Below are 24,605 nucleotides of genomic sequence, written 5' to 3'. Positions count from 1 at the left end.
AATAGGAAAAACGCCCAGGTACTAATACTTTTGCAAGGCACTGTATTTGTGTTTCAAGAAAGAAGTGTATATATTTGGCCTGGCAAAGCGGTTTTATGCGCTGACTGAATGGAAGCTTTTTAATCCGCTGGTCTCGGCTGGCCTCGGGAAGAAATTAGGAGTCCTCACTGTCCAAGACCGAGTCAAGACCTAGTACAAATGTATCCGATATCGAGACAAGACTGAGACACTCAATATGTGGTCTCGAAAACGGACTGTCTTGAGTACTACAACACCACTCTTATTTACAATAAAATAATTCAAAATGACAATACACTATTTACCATTAATTTCTATTGGGCACAAAATCATCTGAAACACAACCAAAAAAACAGCAAATGCATCCAAATAGCATCAAATTAAAGCTGACAGTCTGCACTTTAACCTCATAGCCATTGTATCATTTCAAATCCAAAGTGCTGGAGTACAGAGCCAAAATAACAACATGGTGCCACTGTCCCAATACTTTTGGAGCTCACTGTATGTATTGTATTGTCATAGAGTAAAATTGTAATGATTGCATTTGCCTAGGTACTCACTTGGTGAAAGCCACATGCCTTTAAAATGAAAGAATTCAATAACCTAACAAATCACTAACAAATACAGTCATGGGTAGTAACTCTACAATTCACTCAAATAAATATGCAAATTAGGCTTTACACTAAACAGTGTTAAAATCCAAAAATTATATACTGTAACAGTTGTTAATTTCTTACACTGAGAAAGTGTAACAGCATCAGCACTAAGCAAAGGGAGTCCAGTTTACTCTAAATCAGGGCACTCTAACCCTTTTCCTGAAGAGCTACCCTCCTGTAGGTTTTCGCTCCAACCCCAGTTGTAACTAACCTGATTCATCTTATAAACCAGATAATTATTAGAAGCAGGTGCACCAGATTAGGGTTGTCGCAAAAATCGAGAGGACGGTAGGTGTCCAGGAACAGGGCTGGAAAGCCCTGCTCTAAACCAAGTGTTATGTTTTACACTGTACGTGTTGCGTATTTTTCTACAATAGAGTTAAGCAAACACCACAATCAAGTTCATTTGAACACTTTCAGAGTTGAATGGGGAGCACTGCAACAGTGTTAAATCTTTAACACTTTCATAAGTGTTAACTGAACACCAGTTCAATGACACTCATATTTTCACTGAAAATAGTGTAAATTTGACATTTCATAGTTAAATGTACACCATTGATTTTGCTGTGCAGGTTTGTGAAGAGATGCCACTTCGTGTATACTAAATCCTTCAGTATCACAGACCACAAATCTCATTGTCTTAGACAATCTCTGTAGTGGATATGGTACATTCTATGGTTCTTCGTAGGGATATGTATCCTCCATTCTTTGTGATGACTTGGTCTTGAGGTGCTTGAGATGTTGAAGGTTGGTGTTAAGATGCTTTTGAAATTCCTTGACCTTTAAAGGGACAGACAACAGAGTCTATAGCCTCAATCCAAAGGAACACAATCTTTGTGAAGAGGATAGTACAAGTGCTACAAGTTAAGGATCCCATGTCCTTTGTAGACATCAGCTGGCCTGTACATGGTGTACCTCCTTTTGAGTGTGAGACCACCCTCAGTGTCGTGGAGGTTTGATCCAGTTCCTAATAGTCCACTTCTGACCAGAGCACCTCTGGACCACCAGGCGCAGGCCGAAGCTGGCCTCTCTGGACATCTCTACTTCCAAACAACGACCAGTGTCTCTGCTGATTATTGGGCCATTCTACAGAGGGAAGAGGAACAAGCGGTGATTATTATTGCTGTATTAACAAGCAATATAGATTTGGCAGGCAGGATTCCTTGTCACCCCCCCCCCCCCCCCCCCCACAAGCCATGACATTTTTTACCTGAGTAAAGTCCCAAAGCCTCTGTGATGAGCGTGACATTCCCTCACATTTATTTAGACTTGGCGTCCTCCCTCGTCCCTCATCCACCAGACACTTGGTGTTGGGCAGGAACGTAGTGGAGCCCAGGGGACCTAGCTGCAGAAGCCCCGCTGAGGTGTAACGGGCCAGCTAAAAAAAATCACGTCAATGCCCGGTAAACGTCAATATAAAAGGTTGTACACAAATTTTTCCTATGTAAACGCCCATATAGTCATTAGACACAATTGTCTACGGACAATTCCTTCAACCCCATGGCTTGGTTTTTGCTTTGACATGCTCTGTCAACTGTGGAACCTTATATAGACAGGTGTGTACCTTTTCAAATCATGTCTAATTAATTGAATTTACCACAGGTGGACCACAATCAAGTTTTAGAAACATGAAGGATGATCAATGGAAACAGGATGCACCTGAGCTCAATTTCGAGTCTCATAGCAGATCCTCATAGCAGGAATCCTTGTTTCCCCACAAGCCATGACATTTTCAAGTTTTACCTGAGTAATGTCCCAAAGCCTCTGTGATGAGCGTGACACTCCCTCACATAGACTTGGTGTCCACCCTCCTCCCTCGTCCACCAGACAGGGTCTGAATACTTATGTAAATAAGATATTTCCGTTTATTGCAAACATTTCACTTTGTCATTATGGGGTATTGTGTGTAGATTGATGGGGGGGTTATTTCATTAATTTTAGAAGAAGGCTGTAATGTAAAAAAATGTGGAAAAAGTCAAGGGGTCTGAATACTTTCCGAATGCACTGTATATATGGCGTTGACTGTATGTTCCATGCAGGGGAAAACTCAATTGTTTATGAGTTTAATGGACCACACATACCTTTGTTTTGAGTGCATGTTTGATAAATGACACCCAGTGATCCTATCTGCCAAGTTAATTTCACACAACTCCTAATATTTAATTTCATAAGCCACACGTTAGCTTCAATCCATTCACAGTGAAGGGCACAGGTGATTACAGAAGCCATAGTGAACAACACTCAGGAAACTAGATGCCAGACAGGATGTTAGAGCCCATCACAGGTGCAGCTGCACTATTCTGAGTAGAGGGATAGCCTAACCTTACAGTGTATAATTGGCTTGTGTCAAGCATATTAATTTGGAATTCACAGAAATACCATGCTAAAGCAAGCTAGATAAAATCACAAACAACCACTGTGAGATGAACAATGGAAGGGCTTGAAAGCGAAAGACCAGGGATGGATGATGTATTGTGGTTTTGTGTGAGGGGGCGGAAGTGATTTATGTTTTCTAATGTAAGCGATTGTGTAAGAGAAAGCCAGAAGATCATATTTTCCCCCAGCTATATCTAAACAGGAAGAATCCTGGAATATACCCTACCTGTGTCACAGTAAAAATAAAAGAATTTATAGTTAAACAGCATAAGATCCCCTGACCTGAGATGTCATGCCGTGGCACGGGTAGAGAATTGGACTGCTTTCATCATCTGGTCCTTGGTCTAAGCAATAGCCACTGGCCTTGCTGTTCCGCACCTCACCGTAGGTGATGGTGTCGTTGTACACTCGCATCTCTGGATACACATTCTGCAAGTACCACTGGAAACTGCGACATTGCAATTTCTTCCTCAAGGCGATTCTCTCAGAAACATCTCCAAAATCAACCCCAGGGTTCTGATTTGTTAGAAAACAATTCACAGCACCAAAATCAATGACCAATTAAGATCAGAAGTTAGTAGATGCAATTGAGCTGTAAAATATTGTTCCCGTTTAGGGAACTACACTAGACTTACATTGATGGGGATATTCCAGGCCATGTATACATGGGATTTGTAGTCATCCATCCATACCTCAGCTGCCCTCAAGGCATTGCGCTTGACATAGTAATCAATGTCGTTGTTGTAGGGTTTCTTGGTGCGTTCAATGTGTGCCACCCGAGCACAAGGTAAAACCTCCATACTCCCTCCGCACTGCCATACCTAAGCAATAACATAGACAGTTCAAGAAAGAAAAAAAGAAAGAAAGAAAGACCAAAGCCTGCCCTGAGCACAATAGCAATATAGTTTTGTATTCTAAAAATGGATCTTGTTGAGAGAGTTGCAGAGGCAACTGCCCACAATTGCTTGGACATTTTTCAGACAAAGGGTCACTTTATTGTGTGTATTATTATACTGTGCTGGTGGTGTTGCCAGAGAGTTGTTTTTTAGAGTACCTCTCCATACTCCAGCACTGTGAGCACATCACAGAGAGTTGTTTTTTAGAGTACCTCTCCATTCTCCAGCGCTGTGAGCACATCACAGAGAGTTGTTTTTTAGAGTACCTCTCCATTCTCCAACGCTGTGAGCACACCACAGAGAGTTGTTTTTTAGAGTACCTCTCCATTCTCCAGCGCTGTGAGCACATCACAGAGAGTTGTTTTTTAGAGTACCTCTCCATTCTCCAGCGCTGTGAGCACATCACAGAGTTGTTTTTTAGAGTACCTCTCCATACTCCAGAAGCTGTGAGCACATCACAGAGTTGTTTTTTAGAGTACCTCTCCATACTCCAGCGCTGTGAGCACAGCACTGAGAGGTACCTCAAAATAGTATTATATGGGTTAAATCTCTTTTGATACAATCAACTCTCTCTCATTTATTGTTGTGCTGTCTCCCTCTTCCACTCCCACTGTCTCTTCTACCTGGACCACATTTTTTGAATTTTATTCCCAGCTGACAGTAATAGGTGCAAACATGGTCTCTTCTCCTCCTCTCCGTACCCCTCCCTCTCTCCACATCCATCTCTCTCCTGCTGTCTCCTGTGTGTCCTCTCGTTTCCCACACAATGCCTCTCACGTCACAACGATCATGTCTGGGGCAATGAAGTGTAAAATATGCCAACGAACCAGCCTGTGTGCCAGTGGGACACTGATAGGTGACTGCAGAGTTCTGGATCACATTAAATTCTCACACTGGGACACAACTTCCACACCAATGTCACTGCAGACTTTTTGACTGTCTACAAAACCAAAATAGTCCCCCCCCAAAAAAAAAACATTAAACTATCTCAGTAATATTATTGCAGAGTAAAGGAATCCAAATGGGTACAGGCCTTTTGTGAAATAAAGAATTCACAAATCACTGGACAAACGTTTTTGGTGCACTACAAGGGCATGTTTTTGTTATTCAGCAGAATACCAAGTGCCACGGTGCAGGATAACTTTCATCCATATTCATGCCAACTGGTCTCCCTGTATGCTTAGAGCCTAATGACTACTTAATGATCTCAGCAGAACCACACAGAAAACATGATTGCAACATGAAGGGAGAGAAATTAGTCAGAACAGCCCATATGTTTCAATAACAAGACATTGATGTCAAATCACCGGAAACAATCAGAATTAAGTTATTTTTGGACCTCCTCAGGTCAATGATAGGATGGATTTTTCCATTGTGCTCGCTAGTAAAACTGAACTTGTTTTGAATCATACTTCAGATAATGTCAGCTGATCCCGTTTAAAAAGATTTTGAAATCTATTTGGATCACTCAAATGAAAATGAGGCCAAAATCAATAGAATAATTTGCTGTAGTTTACGTTCAAATTAAATCACACCCACATCCTTTTTACTGTGACGGAGCTTGATTGAACTTCATTCATGACTTCCAGCACACAAACACTTAAAATTCTACAGTCACAAAGACCTAATGATTTTCTCGCTCTATCATATATTTGTACTAGGCTAACACATTATGGATCACAGGGTTTGCATTTTACCAAGCTTAAACTAATGGATTACTTTACACAACATTTTCCTCAGTTCTTAGTTTAAGCATGTACCACTTAGAAACTTACCCTCATGCCCAACTCAATGTTCTCTCCTCCATACACCTCCATGCCTGGGTCTAGAAGGCCAATCTCTCTAAAGTATTCTCTGTTCACCACAAAGGAACAACCAATCATGGCAGGGGTCCTGAACAGGAGAAATCACATCTTGTATAACTGCCCAGTACAAAAGCAAGTTGTAAAATATTGTATATTTTAAGAACATGTTTTTCAAGCCCTCATTTACAGTAAAACAACATACCTGCCCCCTGTCACGCCCTGATCTGTTTCACCTGTCCTTGTGATCGTCTCCACTTCCTCCAGGTGTTGCTTATTTTCCCCGGTGTATTTATCCCTGTGTTTCCTGTCTCTCTGTGCCAGTTTGTCTTGTATGTTCCTGCTTTTTCTATTCTCTTTTTTCTAGTCCTCCTGGTTTTGTCCCCTACCTGTTTTTGGACTCTGTACCCACCTGCCTGACCATTCTGCCCGCCTTGACCTCGAACCTGCCTGCCACTCTGTACCTCCTGGGCTCTGAACTGGTTTTGACCTTTTGCCTGTCCACGACCATTCTCTTGCCTACCCTTTTGGATCATAATAAATATCAAAGACTCAAACCATCTGCCTCCCGTGTCTGCATCTGGGTCTTGCCTTGTGCCCTTATAGCCCCCAATAATATCTAAGATATATATTTTTCCCCATACCTGATGGGGGCCGTCTGATCTCCTCTGTCCAGCCAGGCCTGAGGGGGTATGATGTACATACACCACAGGCCCCAGTTGTAGCCATGGGCTGCGTTAGCATACTGCTGCACCTCAAACGTGTTGTGCTTGATGTTGTCGATCGACGGCAGAATAATACGTGTTCGATCCTCCCTGATTCTTGTTAGGATTGGCTCTGCCCTATCAAAGGAGGAAAGGAGACACATTTTAGTTACATGTTGTACCTCTATAAATGTTGTAATATCAGGAGTGTGAGATGTTTACTGGTAACTGTACAATATCAACCATACTCAACAAGTAGTCCGGATCCAGACCCAGAACAGGGTCAATACGGATGTTTTTAGGAACTCAGTCGGGCTTTCAACTTACTGCTGTTGAGCGTTTTAAGAGTACCATGAACAGGGTGCAATTTCACAATGTGGTAGGAATGGGCAGTTTTCCTCTTGTTATGTCATTCTCTGACAGACCTTAGAGAGCTATTTATAGCCTGTCAGAAATGTCCATTTAATCAACTAGCTCATGTAGGCCTAACTTATCTTCATCTTGTAGGCTATGTATCATAGCCACATTGGCCAAATTAATTGCCCAGGAGCCTTGTCAGGGGACATTTACATTACATTTACATTTAAGTCATTTAGCAGACGCTCTTATCCCCCATTGATTTTGCTGAGTCAGCAGTCATGTCAACACACAAGATACCGATCACGCAAAATATGTATGAATTGCAGGAAATTAGCTTTAAATCTGCAACATTTTAAAACTGGGGGTTTCATGACAGTAAATCATGTTTCTGTCATCTCATCTGTTCCCAGATGGAAAACGGGACCACCGCAGTCTGTTCAAATATGTCATCGTCATCAAAAGATCCTGACGTCTCACTGCTAGCAGAGGGAGGTGCACTTCTCATCTTTCCTTACACTTGACACCTCCTTTCCCATTTCACGCCTGTTCCAGAGATCAAAACCAAATTAATATTAATGTATGTAGCTAGCAGTTCTCTGTATTACGGCTGTAGTGAAACGCTCAGGCTGATGGCCTCACATGGGACACATGGTTCTGCTTTTTAAGTGTCAAACTAATTTACTGATGCATTCAGAGAGAATTTTCCAATGCGGTCATAACATTTCACAGCTGCAATATCATTTTAGAACAAATAGGGATAACCTCTGAGAGTTAGTGTAACCTTTCCTGAATTAATTGCTCTTTCCAAAGTGGCGTGGTGAAGATGGATTGCAGTGACTACTGTACCTCCTTGTCTTTCCATTACTGAAGGAAAGGAATACCTCTGATATGCAAATAAGAGAGCTCTTGTTCTGTCAGACTGTCTTAAGACTCAGACGCACAGATTCTATCAGCAGGTCTCAGTGTAATGAATTCCAGGCTTATAATAGTACAGTATGTTGCTACATATTGGAGGACACATGAGTGTTGCACCGCAATGTTGGGAAGAATCTGCATCTGATTGATTGATAATGCATGAGATTATTTTAAACTCCTTTTCAATCTGTGGGAAAATAAGAATCTCTTTCTCACCATGCTGTATTGAACTCAACATGTGCGTCAAAGAAGCCAACAACTGGTGCAGTGGCTGCTTTCCATCCAAGGATTCTGGCCCGTATAAGTCCCTCTCGTCTGCTATTTCTGACAATCTTCACTAGGCCTGGATAGTTCTTATTCACATACTGATCCAGGTTCAGCTTTAGGTCCACTGAAAAATCAAACAAACAATCAAGTGTTGGAGCAAAAACTAGAAAACAATAATTTCAGGTAGGTCTCTCTCACTCACCCTCACCCTCACCCTCACCCTCACCCTCACCCTCACGCTTACACACACACACACACACACACACACACACACACACACACACACACACACACACACACACACACACACACACACACACACACACACACACACACACACACACACACACACACACACACACACACACACAGTCTTGTATAACTAACCTTGTGGGGACAACCCACAACCCACTAACCCCTAACCCTAAACATTACCATAACCCAAACCCTAACCTTAACACCAAAACCTAACCTTAACCCAAACACCCTAGCTCCTAACCCTAAACCTAATTATAACACTAATTCTAACCTTAACCCTAAACCCCTTAGAAATAGCATTTGACTTTGTGGGGACTACCAAAATCTCCCCAGATGGTCCAATTTTTATTAGTTTACAATTCTTGTGGTCCCCACAAGTATAGTTAAACACGTCCACACACATATACACACACGCGCACTGGAAAAGCCCTTGAGTTACCACTGTCACTGTTGTCGTCCACCAGGATGATCTCCTTGAGGACGTATGCAGGTGTGTGATTGACCAGGCTGTTGACTGACCGTAGGATCACAGACAAGGCCTCGTTTACAAAGATGAATACCACCGTCATCTGAGGGAGGTCATCTGGGTAAGTCATCAGCTTGCACCTGTCAACACAATTTAGTGAGAAGCTGTCACATCAGTTCCCTAAACTCAAATGTTATCTTCTTTGTTTTCAAGATGTGAGGGCAGGGTTTAGGACCTACTTTTTCGGCCTGTAGTCGGGAATGGATCTATCCAGAGGGATTTGATTGCTCAGCTGTGCATTGTAGCCATAATCTTTGTACTTTCCCCCATCTGGGTCACGGACAGGGTTTCTCAGGGTTGCAGGGTTCCTGGCCTGCCCCTGTCTCAGACCCATTTGTCCCTCCAGCAATCCAACCGGCTTTCCCAGCCCTGTGGAAATTCAGAGGAAAATGTTAGACTCAAGCTGTTACACCTTTCATCTCAATTCATCAATCATTTGAGCCGTCTCTTTTCCGTTGAGAAACTAAACCAAATGTGAGCATCTAGATGAATTGGAGAGTTGGCAATAGAAGTGTAGACAGGGGAAATAATTGACATGTCTACTGACTGACTCCAGCACCTTCCCTGTTAAAGATAGGATGCCGTTGGATGAAATAATACTTAAAATCATCTTCAGAAACTCCCAGTCTGACTGACAAGCAGGAGAGCCAGGTAGAAGGAAGCTCAAGGTTGTTATTATTATTCTTTATCTAGACTCTACTAGTGGAGAGGAATACACAACAAGGGGACAGGATGATTGACTTGTAATGTGAGTAGAATGTCTTATACTGTCAGTAGTACAGCAGGACCTGGCATCTTGCTCATCCAATTTCTGAACTGATTATGCATTTAAACACTGATAATAAGTGCCAAAGTGACATAGTCAAATCTTAATTATTGAATTAATTAATTGATTAAATTAGCTTGTCCCTTGAGGTGGATTTTTAGAAAGCAAATGGATCAGACACCACATTGGATACTGAAGATGAATCTGTAAATGTGGTATACAAATGTAGGATCTTAATTTGACCTATATTGTCACAGTAAAATAATCCTGCAGCAACAGGATTTGAACATTTATTCCATAATGTTGCTTGACCGGTGGATAGGCCATTAGCTGGCCAAAAGTAGGCTACATGAACAGTGCAATACTGTTAATATAACTGTGTGTTACTGCGGGTTTTCAGAGAATTTATGTAAATCCCGAAGCTCATCTGCATATCCTGCAATTCAGGAAAATTCTCAGCTACAAAAGAGTGATCAAATTATGATCCTACATCCTTAATAGTCAAACCCTTTGGATCCCACGACGCAGTTAGCATCAGTTGCTGGGACTGCTAGTCTCAGTGATCCTGCCAAGGACCGGTCTGATGAGCTATTTGGCATTGCAACTATGTGTTGCAGCTAGCTAGTTGCATATCAAGCTATCTGGGTTTTCTTGAGGGCTTGAACACAGCCCGCGACGCGGTTAGCCATTGTGGCTGTGATCGTGGAAAGCCCGGGTTTTGTGGCTGCCTAGATCCCTACTGTTTGTTGTTCTCAATCTTCCCTGTGACCTGCCCTGTCTGGAACTGTGAGGAGTAACAGCATAATCTACCTTGCTAGCTACCATGACAAAGACCAAAGCCGGCTGAAGTACCGTTGAGGTCAGTGGTGTCTCTCTGTCACAGGTGAAAGTGACAAAAATCACAGGTGAAGGTGACAAAAAATATAAATTAATTGATTAATGGACAGCTGAATGTACATATTTTTTTCTTACTTTGTTTGCTCTTTTCAGTATTATATGCTAACATAAGATAACATTCATATATTATCCATTTCTGAGACTCACTTAGAAAATTAATTTGATGATACAGCAGTAGCAATACAATGATATAACATCTACAGAAGAGACAGAAATGCTTATGGGGGAGGTGTTGCTGTATATAGAGACATATCACTGTAATGCTTAGAGAAGATCTTATGTCAAGTACTATTGAAGTGATGTGGTTGCAGGTTCACTTGGCCCATCTAAAGGATTTTCTTTTGGGGTGTTGCTATAGGCCACCAAGTGTGAACAATCAGTATCTAAATAATATGTGTGAAATGCTTGATAGTGTATGTGATTTAAACAGAGAGGTCTACTTTCTTGAGGACCTGAATATTGACTGGTTTTCATCAAGCTGTCCATTCAAGAGAAAGCTTCTTACTGTCACCAGATCCTGTTATCTGGTTCAGGTTATTAATCAATCTACCAGGTTGTTTACAAACACTACAGGAACAAGATCATCCACATGTATCGATCACATTATTACTAATACTGTAGAACACTGTTCTAAGGTGTGTCCATACCCATTGGATGCAGTGATCACAATATAGTGGCTATATCCAGGGAAGCCAAACTTCCAACAGCTGGTGCTAAAATAGTGTATAAGAGATCATGCAAAAGATTTAGCTGTGACTCTTACAGTATGTGGATGATGTTACAAATATGTGTTGGTCTGATGTAATTAATGAGGAGCATCCAAACTCTGCACTCGAATTTATGAAATTGCTTCTTTCAATTATTGATAAACATGCACCTGTTAAAAAACTGATTGTTAAAACTGTTAAGGCTCCATGGATTGATGAGGGATGTTAAACTGTATGGTTGAAAGAGATGGGGCAAAAGGAGTGGCTAATAAGTCTGGCTGCACGTCTGACTGGCTGATTTACTGCAAATTGAGAAATGATGTGACGAAACTCAACAAAAAGAAGAAGAAACTGTATTATGAAGCCACGATCAATGATATAAAAACGTGAGTACTTTAAATGAAATGAATCAATGAGAATGTGTTCCAGGATTTTAAAATAGACAAAAAAAAATGTATCAGTATGGCCATATTTTGTAAAACATTCTTCTATTGGAGGTATTGTATCAAATCTTTTTCCATATGTATTACATTCCTAAATGCCTGTAACCACATTTCAAAGGTAGGTACATTCTCCAATTTCCAACATTGTCGGAAAGACAAATTCAACTCCAACTTTCATTGAATCAGATGGATTATTCATCACAAAACCATTTGATGTTGCCAATTATTTTAAGGATTTCTTAATTGGCAAAGTGGGCAAACTTAGGCAGGAAATGTCAGTATCGAACTGCAAGCCATTGTATTCATGCATAAAAATAAAATAAAAAATTAAAGAAAAGCATTGCAAGGTGGAATTTGCAACGTTAGTGTGGGATAGTTGGAAAAATTGTTATCGATCAATAATGACAAACCTCCTGGCATTGACAACTTAGATGGAAAGCTACTGAGGATGGTAGCTGACTCTATAGCCACATTTTTTTTAAATAATATGTTTATTATTTTCCAATAAAATAAAATAATTTTAAAAAGACAGCAATACAGACATTTACATTCATTGTACTGTTTAATGGGATGGCTAATTTAGAGGACAAAACAAAACTTAACTCACACATAAAATAAAACAAAATCCTATTAGGTGGTACAGGTATAAGAAGACAGCATATAGTCATTTCAAGCAGTGTAGTTAAGCCCCCCAAAAAATATTGTGTGGAGTACAGCAGATCATCAACCCAATTAGACCATACCACGCTGCATACCACTGCTGGTGTGCTTCTGAAGCTAAGCGGGGTTGGTCCTGGTCTGTCCCTGGATGGGAGACCAGATGCTGCTGAAAGTGGTGTTTGAGGGCCAGTAGGAGGCACCCATTCCTCTGATCTAAAATAATATCCCTATTCCCCAGGGCAGTGATTGGGAACATTGCCCTGTGTAGGGTGCTGTTTTTGGATGGCACGTTTAAGGGTGTCCTGACTCCCTGAGGTCATTAAAGATCCCATGGCACTTATTATAAGAGTAGAGGTGTTAACCCTGGTGTCCTGGCTAAATTTCCAATCTGGCCCTAATACCATCATGGTCACCTAATAATCCCCATTTTACAATTGGCTTGTTCATCCCCCTCCTCTCCCCTGTAACTATTCCCCAGGTTGTTCCTGTCAATGAGAATGTGTTCTCAGTCAACTTACCTGGTAAAATAACAGATAAAAAATGTATCCAGTATCAGCTGCCATATTTTGTAAAACATTGGACTTCTATTGGAGGTATTGTATCAAATCTTTTCCATATGTATTACATTCCCTAAATCCTGTAACCACATTTCAAAGGTAGGTACATTCTCCAATTTCCAACATTGCAATATGAGCCTTTTGGTTTGTAGAGTACAAAAAGAGACAGCCTTTCCCTCCTGGTTAATCCCATCAACTGTACCAAACAGAGCAATCAATGGGTCTGGGTCTATAACTCTATTGAAGATAAGTAATCAAAAATGAGAGCCCAGTAAGCATGTAATTTAGGACATGTCCAAAATAAGTGGGTCAACGTCCCCTCATCCTGCTTGCACCTCTCCCACAGTGGTGAGGTGTCCGGGAATATTTTATGCGCTTTTACTTTTGAGTAATGTAAAATGTGTATCACCTTAAACTGTACAAGGTTGTGTCTGGTATTCACTGAACTGTGGTTTATATTCCTGAGAGCTTCTACCCAGTCCTCATCTGAGATTTCTGAACCAAGTTCTTGTTCCCAAGCCCTTTTAATAGTGTCTTTGGATACCTCTATGTGGGCCTGTAGCACATCATACAGTCTAGAGGCCAACCCTTTTGAATGGGGTTTGACAAGGATCAAGCTATCTAATGTAGGACTATTTGGCTTAATGCCATACTGTGGGATATGTGTCCTGAAGAAATTCCTGATTTTGGAGGTATCTGAAAAAATGTGTTGTTGGTATGTTAAACTTACCCTGTAAGTTGTTGAAATGAAGCTGACCATCGATGCATAAGTTACCAATTGTTGTGAGCCCCTTCTCCCTCCACCCCTTCTCCCTCCACCCCTTCTCCCTCCACCCCTTCTCCCTCCACCCCTTCTCCCTCATCCAATGCAGGGTAGAAAGCGTGATTCAGGCAAATCGGGCTGTCAATGTATACAGTGGGTATGTTAAGAAAATACTTAATCTGTTTCCAGATCCTAAGCGTACGACAAATGACTGGATTAGAGTCATAAGTGGCTTTTTCACATATGATGGACTATTAACGAGTGCAGGAAGTGAGGAACGTTGACAGGAGGCCTGCTCAATCAAATGCCATGCAGGCATATCCTTCTGTCTCATCGCAGGTAAACTTTCCCTCCAGAAAGACACAATGTTCAGATTAGCAGCCCAAAATACAGTTTGAAGTGAGGAAGGCCAAAGCACCCCTCTATCTTGTACTTGCATAAATGCTTCTTTGAATTTCTGGCTGCCTTGTTATCCCATAAAAATGGAATTACTATTGAATCCAGTGTCTTAAAATAGCTTTGTGGTATGAATTTGGGTAGACATTGGAAGAGGTAAAGAAACCTGGGTAGGACAATCATTTTAATAGTGTTTATACGACCAACCAAGGAGATAGGCAGAGTTTTCCAAAAATCTGTATTTTGTTTAAGCTGATACATTTTAATTTCCCAATTCACTTTCAATAGCTGAACAAGGTCTCTTGTCACTACAATGCCAAGGCTTGTGAACTTGTCCATCAATGTTGTAAATGGGGTAGATTGCAGAAGTTGCATCCACAGGCCGGGATATCGGCATCAATTCGCTTTTTTTCCTGTTTATCTTGTAGTCAGAGAAAGAGCCAAATGTATTTATCAAGTTAAGAGGGGAATATAAGTTTTAGGCTTGGATAAAAACAAAATAATATTGTCTGCATATAGGGACATTTTGTGCTGCTTGTCTTTTATTTTAACTGGAGCTATATCGGCACATGCACGAATGCGTTGTAGCAAGGGGTTCCATGGCTATAGCGAAGAGAGCAGGCGAAATAGGGCACCCCTGTCGGCAGCCCTTGAACAAGAGGAATGACTGCGACATTTCCTGGGTGGTTACCACGGACACCATTGGATATGCATAAATAATTCTTATCCAATGAATTAAATTCCTTTCCAAACCCGAAATGCTCTAGAACCGTCATCATATACTTCCACTCAATCTAATCAAACGCCTTCACTGAGTCAAGAGCAATTACCATTGCCTCAACTTTATGATCATGATACATTACATTGAAAAGGCATCTCAAATTGTAGTATATATGTCGGCCCGGGATAAAACCTGTCTGGTCAGGGTGTATGATGTCAGAAATATATTTTTTTTAATCGGTTTGCCAATATCTTTGTCAACACCTTGTTTTCTATGGGGAGTAAAGACACGGGGCGATAAGACGACATCTCCATGGAATCTCTATCTTTTTTCAAGATCAGTGCTATTGTAGCCTCATACAGTGTTTGCGGGAGTTTTGGCATTTTCTTTGGATTGTTTAAACATTCGCAACATAAGTAGAGAGCTAGACTGGCGCAGCACTTCTTATAGAATTCTATTACATATCCATGGGCCCAGCGGCCTTGCTGTTTGGAAATTGTGCAATCGATGTGTTAATTTCCTCGAAAGTTATCCCAGCATCGAGTACATTAGCTGCCCCCCTGTCTAGTTTAGGAAGTTCACATTCATTGAGAAAGCGTTCCATAGTTTGTGGATCAGTAGCCTCGCATTTTGATTGATATAGCTCTGAGTAAAACTGCACAAAGCATTTATTAATATCCTGCAAATATGTTACTATTTTACCCTTCTTGTCTTTTATTTTGTGAATAGCTCTAGATGCCTGTACATGCCTTACCTGTCTTGCTAATAATTTATGTGGTTTGTCACCCAGTTCAAAATAACTTTGTTGCGTTCTAGCAAGTAAAGAGCCCACCCATTTCGGAAGGATGGTATTGTATTCATATTTCAACTTTGTGATCTTCTCAAGGACTGCATTCGAGGAACCCATCCTTAAAATGTTATCCTTTTCCCCTTATAGCCACATTTTAAATCTGAACATAGAAGAAAGTCTTTGTCCTCAGGCCTGGAGGGAATCCAAAGTAATTCCACTACCCAAGACTGGTAAAGCGGCCTTCACTGGTTCAAACAGCAGACCTATCATTTTTCTGCCAGCTCTTAGCAAATTGTTGGAATAAACAGAACTTGCTTTTTGGAGTGTGGTGTCAAAAAAGCAGAGCATATCTTTATTACAGACAGACCTCTCCCCATCTTTACAACCATTGAATCTATATGTTTTGACCAGGCCAGTTTACAATCTAAGGTAACGCCAAGTAATGTAGTCTCCTCGACTTCTTCCACAGCCACGCCATTCATTCCCAGATTCAGCTGAGGTCTATAACTCAGGGAATGATTTGTACCAAATATAATGCTCTTCGTTTTAGAGATGTTCCGGACCAGTTTATTACTGGCCACCCATTCATAAACAGTCGGCAACTCTTTGTTAAGGGTTTGAGTGACTTCATTAGCTGTGTTTGCTGATGCATATATAGTTGAATCATCAGCATATTTGGACACCAATGCTTTGTTTAATGCCAGTTGTAGGTCATTGGTAAAATAGAAAAGAGTAGAGGGCCTAGAAAGCTGCCCTGCGGTACACCACACATTACATGTTTGACATTAAAAAAGCTTCCATTAAAGAAAACCCTTTGAGTTATATTAGATAGATAGATAGCTCTGAATCCACGATATGGCAGAGGTTGAAATGCCATAACACATACACTACCATTTGAAAGTTTGGGGTCACTTAGAAATGCCCTTGTTTTTGAAAGAAAATCTATTTTTTTGTCCATTAAAATAACATCAAATTGATCAGAAATACAGTGTAGACATTGTTAATGTTGTAAATGACTATTGTAGCTGGAAACAACAGATTTTTAATGGAATATCTACATAGGCGTACAGAGGCCCATTATCAGCAACCATCACACCTGTGTTCCAATGGCATGTTTTGTTAGCTAATCCAAGTTTTTCATTTTAAAAGGCTACTTGATCATTAGAAATGTCACGTTCTGACCTTAGTTCTTTTGTTATGTCTTTGTTTTAGTACGGTCAGGGCGTGAGTTGGGTGGGTTGTCTATGTAATTTTTCTAGGATTTGCTATTTCTGTGTTTGGCCTGGTATGGTTCTCAATCAGAGGCAGCTGTCAATCGTTGTCCCTGATTGAGAACCATATTTAGGTAGCCTGTTTTCTATTGTGTTTCTTGGGTGATTATTTTCTGTTCTGTGTTTGTATTTCACCGTTCAGGACTGTTTTCATTTCATTCTCGTGTTTTGTTGTTTTTGTTCGAGTATTCGTTTTCATTAAAAGAGAATATGAATACTTACCCCGCTGCACCTTGGTCCTCCTCTCTATCTCCCAATGACAAGCATTACAAGAAAACCCTTTTGCAATTATGTTAGCACAGCTGAAAACTGTTGTCCTGATTAAAGAAGCAATACAACTGTCATTCTTTAGACTAGTTGAGTATCTGTAGCATCAGCATTTGTGGGTTCCGTTACAGGCTCAAAATGGCCAGAAACAAATAACTTTCTTCTGAAACTCATCAGTCTACTCTTGTTCTGAGAAATTAAGGCTATTCCATGTGAGAAATTGCCAAGAAATTGAAGATCTCGTACAACGCTGTGTACTACTCTCTTCATAGAACACAGCAAACTGGCTCTAACCAGAATAGAAAGAGGAGTGGGAGGCCCCGGTGCACAACTGAGCAAGAGGACAAGTACATCTGTGTCTAGTTTGAGAAACACATGTTAGTTTAACACATGTTAGACTGAAGTCGAACAAAACAACCCCCACAATATTTGTATCATCAATTTCTCTCAGCCAATCATCAGTCATTTGTGTAAGTGCTGTGCTTGTTGAATGTCTTTCTCTATAAGCATGCTGAAGGTTTGTTGTCAATTAGTTTACTGCATTATATCTGGTCAAACTCAATTTTTTCCAAAAGTTTACTAAGGGTTGGTAACAGGCTGATTGGTCGGCTATTTGAGCCAGTATCTTTACGGAATTTAAAATTACAATGCTTGTCTTTCATCATTTGGTCAGATATACTTGGATGTGTAGTGTTAGCATTTGCTGCTAGCAAAAGTTTGCTAATCTTGCCAATTCAAAAAATTATTTAAAGTAGTTGGCAAAATCAGTTGTTTTTGTGATGAATGAGCAATCTGTTTCAATGAATGATGAAGCTGAGTTTGCCCTTTCATCCAGAATTTCATTTAAGGTACTCCAAAGCGTTTTACTATCATTCTTTATATCATTTATCTTGATTTCATAATGTAGTTTCTTCTTCTTTTTATTTAGTTTAGTCACATGATTTCTCAATTTTCAATAAGGTTGGGCAGCCAGACTTATTTGCCATTCCTTTTGCCTCATCCCTCTCAACCACACAATTTTTCAGCTCCTAATCAACTAACAGTTTTGACATTGTAATCAGAGGGCTGTTATAAATACTATGCATGCCAGAGACTGAGAGACTGACTGCATCACTTCTTATTTTTATAAGAAACATTAATGTGTTGAAAATACAAAATTGTTTGCATAGTCAATTTACACACAGCTCTGACACACACACTTACCCCACCAGACATGCTACCTGGGGTCTTTTCACAGTCCACAAATCCAGAACAAATTCAATAAATTATATATAATAATATAATAATAATAATATATGCCATTTAGCAGACGCTTTTATCCAAAGCGACTTACAGTCATGTGTGCATACATTCTACGTATGGGTGGTCCCGGGGATCGAACCCACTACCCTGGCGTTACAAGCGCCATGCTCTACCAACTGATGCCGATTTTGCAGGTTTTCCTATTTACAAAGCATGTAGAGGTCTGTCATTTTTATCACAGGTACACTTCAACTGTGTGTTACTAATGGTTTTCTTTGAGACTGTGGTCCCAGCTCTCTTCAGTTCATTGACCAGGTCCTGCCGTGTAGTTCTGGGCTGATCCCTCACCTTCCTCATGATCATTGATGCTCCACGAGGTGAGATCTTGCATGGAGTCCCAGACCGAGGGTGATTGACCATCATCTTGAACTTCTTCCATTTTCTAATAATTGCACCAACAGTTGTTGCCTTCTCACCAAGCCGCTTGCCTATTGTCCTGTAGCCCATCACAGCCTTGTGCAGGTCTACAGTTTTATCCCTGATGTCCTTACACAGCTCTCTGGTCTTGGCCATTGTGGAGAGGTTGGAGTCTGTTTGATTGAGTGTGTGGACAGGTGTCTTTTATACAGGTAACGAGTTCAAACAGGTGCAGTTAATACAGGTAATGAGTGGAGAACAGGAGGGCTTCTTAAAGAAAAACAAACAGGTCTGTGAGAGATGGAATTCTTACTGGTTGGTAGGTGATCAAATACTTATGTCATGCAATAAAATGCTAATGAATTACTTAAAAAACATATAATGTGATTTTCTGGATGTGTGTTTTAGATTCCGTCTCTCACAGTTGAAGTGTACCTATGATAAAAATGACAGACCTCTACATGCTTTGTAAGTAGGAAAACCTGAAAAATCGGCAGTGTATCAAATACTTGTTCTCCCCACTGTAACTTGGCAGTCAAAACATAACTTGTCCATCTAAGAAACATTGCATGGTTTAAACCATCGCTCTCCCAGCCAGATGCAGAGAAACTCATCCACACCTTCATCGTCTCCTGGATCGACCATGGCAACGCTCTGATCAAGGTTTTCCAGCTAAATCATTTCAGAGGCTACAACTTTCCAGAATAGTGCTGCCAGAGTGCTGACCAGGACCAAGAAGTCAGCCCACATCACCCCCATCCTTGCTGAACTCTACTGGCTACCGGTTAACTACAGGATTGACTTTAAAATCCTCCTCCTAGTGTTTAAATCCTTGAATGGATTGACTCCCACCTTTATCAGCGACCTCATTTCTATAAATTAGCCACCTCGCCCTCTTCGCTCCAGCAACTCCCTACTTCTTCAAGTCCCCAAGACACGTCTCCATATTATGGGGGACAGAGCCTTCTGCTCCCTTGCTCCTTGCCTATGGAATGCTTTCCATGACCATCTGAGAGCTGCTTCATCAATTGGATCTTTTAAAACGGGACTTAAAATCAGGAGCACATTTTGGTTTTAGAAGTGGGGGGACATACATTATTATTATTGTTTTTTATCCAGCCGGATAAACATTCCTAACAGCTTACCTCGAGCGCTCTGAGGAGTCCACATGGTCCTAAAGTACACCGTTGCTTCATTTTGTATCACATTCCAATGATACAACTGGGCGGGACAAAAATGCAATTTCAGAATGTGGGGGGGACATGTCCCCCCGTCCCCAATGAAAGTTGCACCCCTGCTTAAAAACAACATATTTCTACTGACTTTCTATTTTATAGTCCTAATCTGGAAAGTCCTTTTAGGATTCAGAATTGCTATTTCCTGCTTTGATTCTAAATGTGTGATGTTTATATCTTTAAAAAAATAGTATTCATTGTTTGTATTTTTGCCTATGTAGAGCTTTGAGATAACACTAATGAAAAGCAGTAAACAAATTAAATGTATTATTATTTATTTAGTATTATATAACCTCAGGACAGTGGGGTATAGAGATTTCTTCTTGGGTGACTTTGTTATTCGTTCATTTTAGTCCTTGGTCCTTGTGCAGTAAAAGAAGAGGTGATATTGTCCTTTACAATTGTTTGGAGTAAGATTGAGACCCATCTATTAAAGCTGACACACCATCCATTCTTCTAAACTGCTTTGTAATGGATTTTAATTATACTCCTCAAAGAGAATGTTATTAAATATTTTCGGTGCTAAAAAGAGGGACCATGGACATTAACTATGGAGAGTTACTGGATGTGCAGGCTTTTGTTTCCAGACAGTCCTCTAACACACATCTGATTCAGCTAATCAAGCTGCTGATGACCTTATTAGTATCTTCCAGTAAGCATTGCCACTCCTGATCTAATCAAAAATAAATCACACAGTGTAACTGTAGTAGTTTTAATGATCCACAATTAATTGTTATATAAAACAAACTATAACTCTCCATGTGGATTAGACTTGTATAATCCTAGTATTTTGGAAGGAAAACCGCCCTTTGTCTAGGTTATTTTTGGATGATTGAAAAGCAGGGTAGACATGTGGGCTGAAAGTGATGCTGGGAATGGCACTGTAAATATGGATGAGGTAGATGCAGGCCAGGTTAATCAGTTATTCCAAGAGAAGAAAAGTACGATACCCATTGGGTTGTATGGCACCTGAGATGCACCTGAGATGTGGCAAATCCATGAAACACTGTCAAATGCATGATTTACTTGAAGCACTATACAATTCATGAATAAAGCCCTGACATGGGGTGAAATAAAGTTACACCAAGCTGACTCTTGATGTTCATGATCACATCAATCAATCATTTACCGTTTAATTGATGGTAGACCACGTCCTCAAGATGTTCGAGCCTTTGAAGAATTGCCTGCTTGTCCACAAAGTTAGTGATTTTTCCATTTCTACGGTTAGATCTTTGCTCAGTAGTCTTGCCGTTTTTCATGAATTCCTCTGAGCGATCCTGAATTCTGCAGTAAATCGAGAACAGTATAATGCCCACAAAAACGCAGATATTTAAAGTGAACAAAGTTTTTATCCGCCGTGCCCCAGCCATGAAACCGAGAGGAATCCGTCAGCATCTACCCATGAAAGAATAACACGTGCACTCCAAGTTTAGTGGCCAATCTTTGTGTATGTGTATTGGCACGTAGTCTCGTCATAGCCACCTCAGTGCTCCCGCGCATCAAAGGAGCTGTCCATTCAGCACCATCCTCGCCGCAGCGATAAGAGTGGGCAAGAAGGATGTCAAAAACAATAAGCCAACGTAGAATCACATTTCCATTCTATTGCCCAGGGCATCCTCTCCAAATTGGTTCAAGAGAGAAGATATTGTCGGGCGAACTCCTGCCCCCCAACTGATTGCTTACTCGGCGACTGATTGCTTACTTCTAACAGCATGGCAGTAAATCTCGCTCCAGTGCGCTAAACGCGGGGCTTGTTTCCAGATGCCAGTAGTACAATCGACGACAAAAGAAGCTAGTGTAGTCTAGGCTAATACCCCATCTGGGTCTCCTCAGTCACCCCACTTGAGATCATTTCATAAAATCATGAACAAAACACCAAGGCGTTACTAATGAGAAGTGAATGTAATCCTTAATCGCATGTTACCTTGCTCGCTTGATGAAGACTGTTACGCAAAGATAAAAGGACTGACATAGGCTACCAGTAACCAAGATATGTCTGATATCGCCCCGATACACTCTGTTTCTGTACAGAGAGATGGAAAGCATCCTTGTTACAGTTCTCTCTCTCTCTCTCTCTCTCTCTCTCTCTCTCTCTCTCTCTCTCTCTCTCTCTCTCTCTCTCTCTCTCTCTCTCTCTCTCTCTCTCTCTCTCTCAATTGCTAAAACACAATTTCTGAAACCTTGCTCCATTTCCTGAAAACATTCAGCACTATTTACATAACCTCTGAAAATGAAACATTAGCCTCAAAACAGTTTTTTTCTCCAAATCAAACACTGCTCTCAAATCATAAACAAAGTGATCAAAATAATATACACTCTCAAGCAGTCAGTAAACAATACACCGACAAATAGAAAACACATTGTTAAAACATACAATTCTCAGGGAGAAGTCAAATTTTCATCTAAAAAAATATTCATATTTTTCCTTCATTGTCTTCTGATGAACGAAAGCATGTTCTATCATAGTAGCTCAAAATTGATCAGAAATTACTACTCTGCTTTGCTCTTTGCAATTTTGTTTTTTGTTCTTCTTCCTTCTTCTACCCCTATTTTTACAGTACTGTACCCTGTATCTCACAAACTTGTCCTTTGTCACTGTGATACTGTAATTCTTGTTCTTTGTTGATATGAGCCTGCAACCAGTCAAAATCTATTGAGCAGTCAGTACTGTTAATAAATGGAAAGCACAATGTTCAGGGCCATACAATTTGTCCATTGTACAGTATACAGCCTACAATTCACTGTACTACATACAGTATACAATACTAAAAGGGACAAAAATCAAAGGAGTAAACATGTGATCAATGTGCTTCTTCTTGTCTTTGGGCTTGGTCAGGCCAGAGCACTTCGCCGACATCACAAGCAATATTGTCCCTCCTGAGGGAAGAAGCCTCTTGTGTGCCGTATCCAGCCCTGACATGATTTCTTACCTATACAGGATCACCACAGGCTAAATCCATGGCTTGCAGCAGATTTACTCTGGTGTAAGGTTGTCTATCATACACTTTCCATTACCAAGAGGAGAACAACTCCTCAATCAGATTCAGGAAAGGCAAGTATGGAGGGAGGTACAAGTTTATAAACTGCCCATTGATGTTAAACCATTCCCTTACCGGAGCAGCTCGGTCCCACACTATCACATAGGTGAGAAGGGGATTCTAGTTTAACTCTTGACCCTGCTGCTCTTGAACCTGCTGCTCAAATAAAATATCTCTTAGATTGGCAATACATCTTAGAAGGTGCTGGGTGTTATATGGCCCGAGTGTAACATGGTGATGTAGAACACCATGGTTGCTGATAGCAGCACATATTGTGACATTGCCACCTCGTTGACCAGGGACTTCAACAATGGCCCGCTGTCCAATCATGTTTCGGCCTCTCCTTCTTCTCTTTGTTAGATTGAAGCCTGCTTCATAGACAAAGATGAACTCATGGGGTCTGTCCAAGGATTCCAAGTCAAATATTGTCTGTGTAGAAATACAATATACTGTATGTAGGATTTTGTAAGTCGTACAGATACAGTGCTATACTGTAGAGTACAATTAGGCTTCTAATTCACATACATTGTATGTACTGAAGAGTAATGTCATTCACATAGTATGTGTTAGTACTGTAGACAATCTGGATTACAGTAAATGTTTCTGAATGTACACTTACTTGCACATACTGAGCTCGCAGTTCTTTCGCCCTTGGTGAGTTGCGCTCAAAAGGTGCTCTGTATACCTGTTTCATTCGCTTCCTGTTGCGACGGAGGACACGGTCAATTGTGGAAATGTAAATGTATGTAATGTAAATGCTCACACTGTCGATTCCCTGGAAGTGTGTGTTGTCTTGTATCACTCGTTCCTGGATTTCTCTGAGTCTTATTGCATTATCTTGAAGGACCATGCCAACTATAACGGTCTCTTGCTCCCGAGTGAATATAGCTGTCCTTCCACCTGCATGTGGCAGCCTTGCAATTCTAGAAAAAGTAGTTGTGCTCGTAACCGGCCGCGACCGGGAGGTCCGTGGGGTGACGCACAATTGGCCTAGCGTCGCCCGGGTTAGGGAGGGGTTGGCCGGTAGGGATATCCTTGTCTCGTCGCGCACCAGCCACTCCTGTGGGAAGCCGAGCGCAGTGCACGCTAACCAAAGTTTCCAGGTGCACAGTGTTTCCTCCAACACATTGGTGCGGCTGGCTTCCGGGTTGGATGCGCGCTGTGTTAAGAAGCAGTGCGGCTTGGTTGGGTTGTGTATCGGAGGACGCATGACTTTCAACCTCCGAGGCCGTATGGGAGTTGTAGCGATGAGACAAGATAGTAGCTACTAACAATAGGATACCACGAAATTGGGGAGAAAAACGGGGTAAAATAAATAAAATAAAAATTTAAAAATTTAAAAGTAGTTGTGCCGTTACAAAACATATTCATGCAGTATAATACATACAGTGATTAACTTAACAAATGTCTATTGAAACAGCTGCATATAGTGTAGTACAGTAAATTTGCAATTACAAAAAATACAGTAGTATACTGTACCTGTTCTCTTCTCTGAATGTCCTTACTATGGTGGACACAGAAAATCGGCTCAAATTGGGTTGCACTCTAAGTCCTGCTTCCCTCATTGTCAGTCCATAGACAAGAACATGGTCTATAACTGTTGCTCAAATTTCATCAGATATTTCCACTCTTCCTCTTCCTCTTCGTCCTCCTCTTC

General features: G+C 40.9%; 1 protein-coding gene across 1 annotated transcript; it reads right to left on the bottom strand.

Moving 5' to 3' along the window:
- Nucleotides 1-492: 492 nt before the first annotated feature.
- Nucleotides 493-21,836, bottom strand: LOC124000800 (polypeptide N-acetylgalactosaminyltransferase 9-like). Its single transcript, XM_046307419.1, has 10 exons — nucleotides 21,040-21,836; nucleotides 8,958-9,147; nucleotides 8,692-8,858; nucleotides 7,944-8,118; nucleotides 6,393-6,590; nucleotides 5,722-5,839; nucleotides 3,686-3,871; nucleotides 3,333-3,566; nucleotides 1,885-2,052; nucleotides 493-1,760 (listed from the first exon to the last, which is right to left on the bottom strand). Exons 1-10 carry the CDS (start codon nucleotides 21,278-21,280, stop codon nucleotides 1,614-1,616), a joined length of 1,824 nt encoding a protein of 607 aa, XP_046163375.1. The 5' UTR covers nucleotides 21,281-21,836; the 3' UTR covers nucleotides 493-1,613.
- Nucleotides 21,837-24,605: the final 2,769 nt, after the last annotated feature.

The sequence above is a fragment of the Oncorhynchus gorbuscha genome, linkage group LG16 (genome assembly GCF_021184085.1).
Source record: "Oncorhynchus gorbuscha isolate QuinsamMale2020 ecotype Even-year linkage group LG16, OgorEven_v1.0, whole genome shotgun sequence".
NCBI lineage: Eukaryota > Metazoa > Chordata > Actinopteri > Salmoniformes > Salmonidae > Oncorhynchus > Oncorhynchus gorbuscha.
This window is presented reverse-complemented; position numbering and strand designations above follow the sequence as displayed.

Coding starts and splice junctions, on each gene's coding strand:
- LOC124000800 (XM_046307419.1), bottom strand. CDS start 21,280: ATGGCTGGGGCACGGCGGATAAAAACTTTGTTCACTTTAAATATCTGC. Junction 9,148..21,039: donor GGTCTACCATCAATTAAACG/GTAAATGATTGA, acceptor GAATTTCCACAG/GGCTGGGAAAGCCGGTTGGA. Junction 2,053..3,332: donor GCCACGGCATGACATCTCAG/GTCAGGGGATCT, acceptor GATTTTTTTTAG/CTGGCCCGTTACACCTCAGC.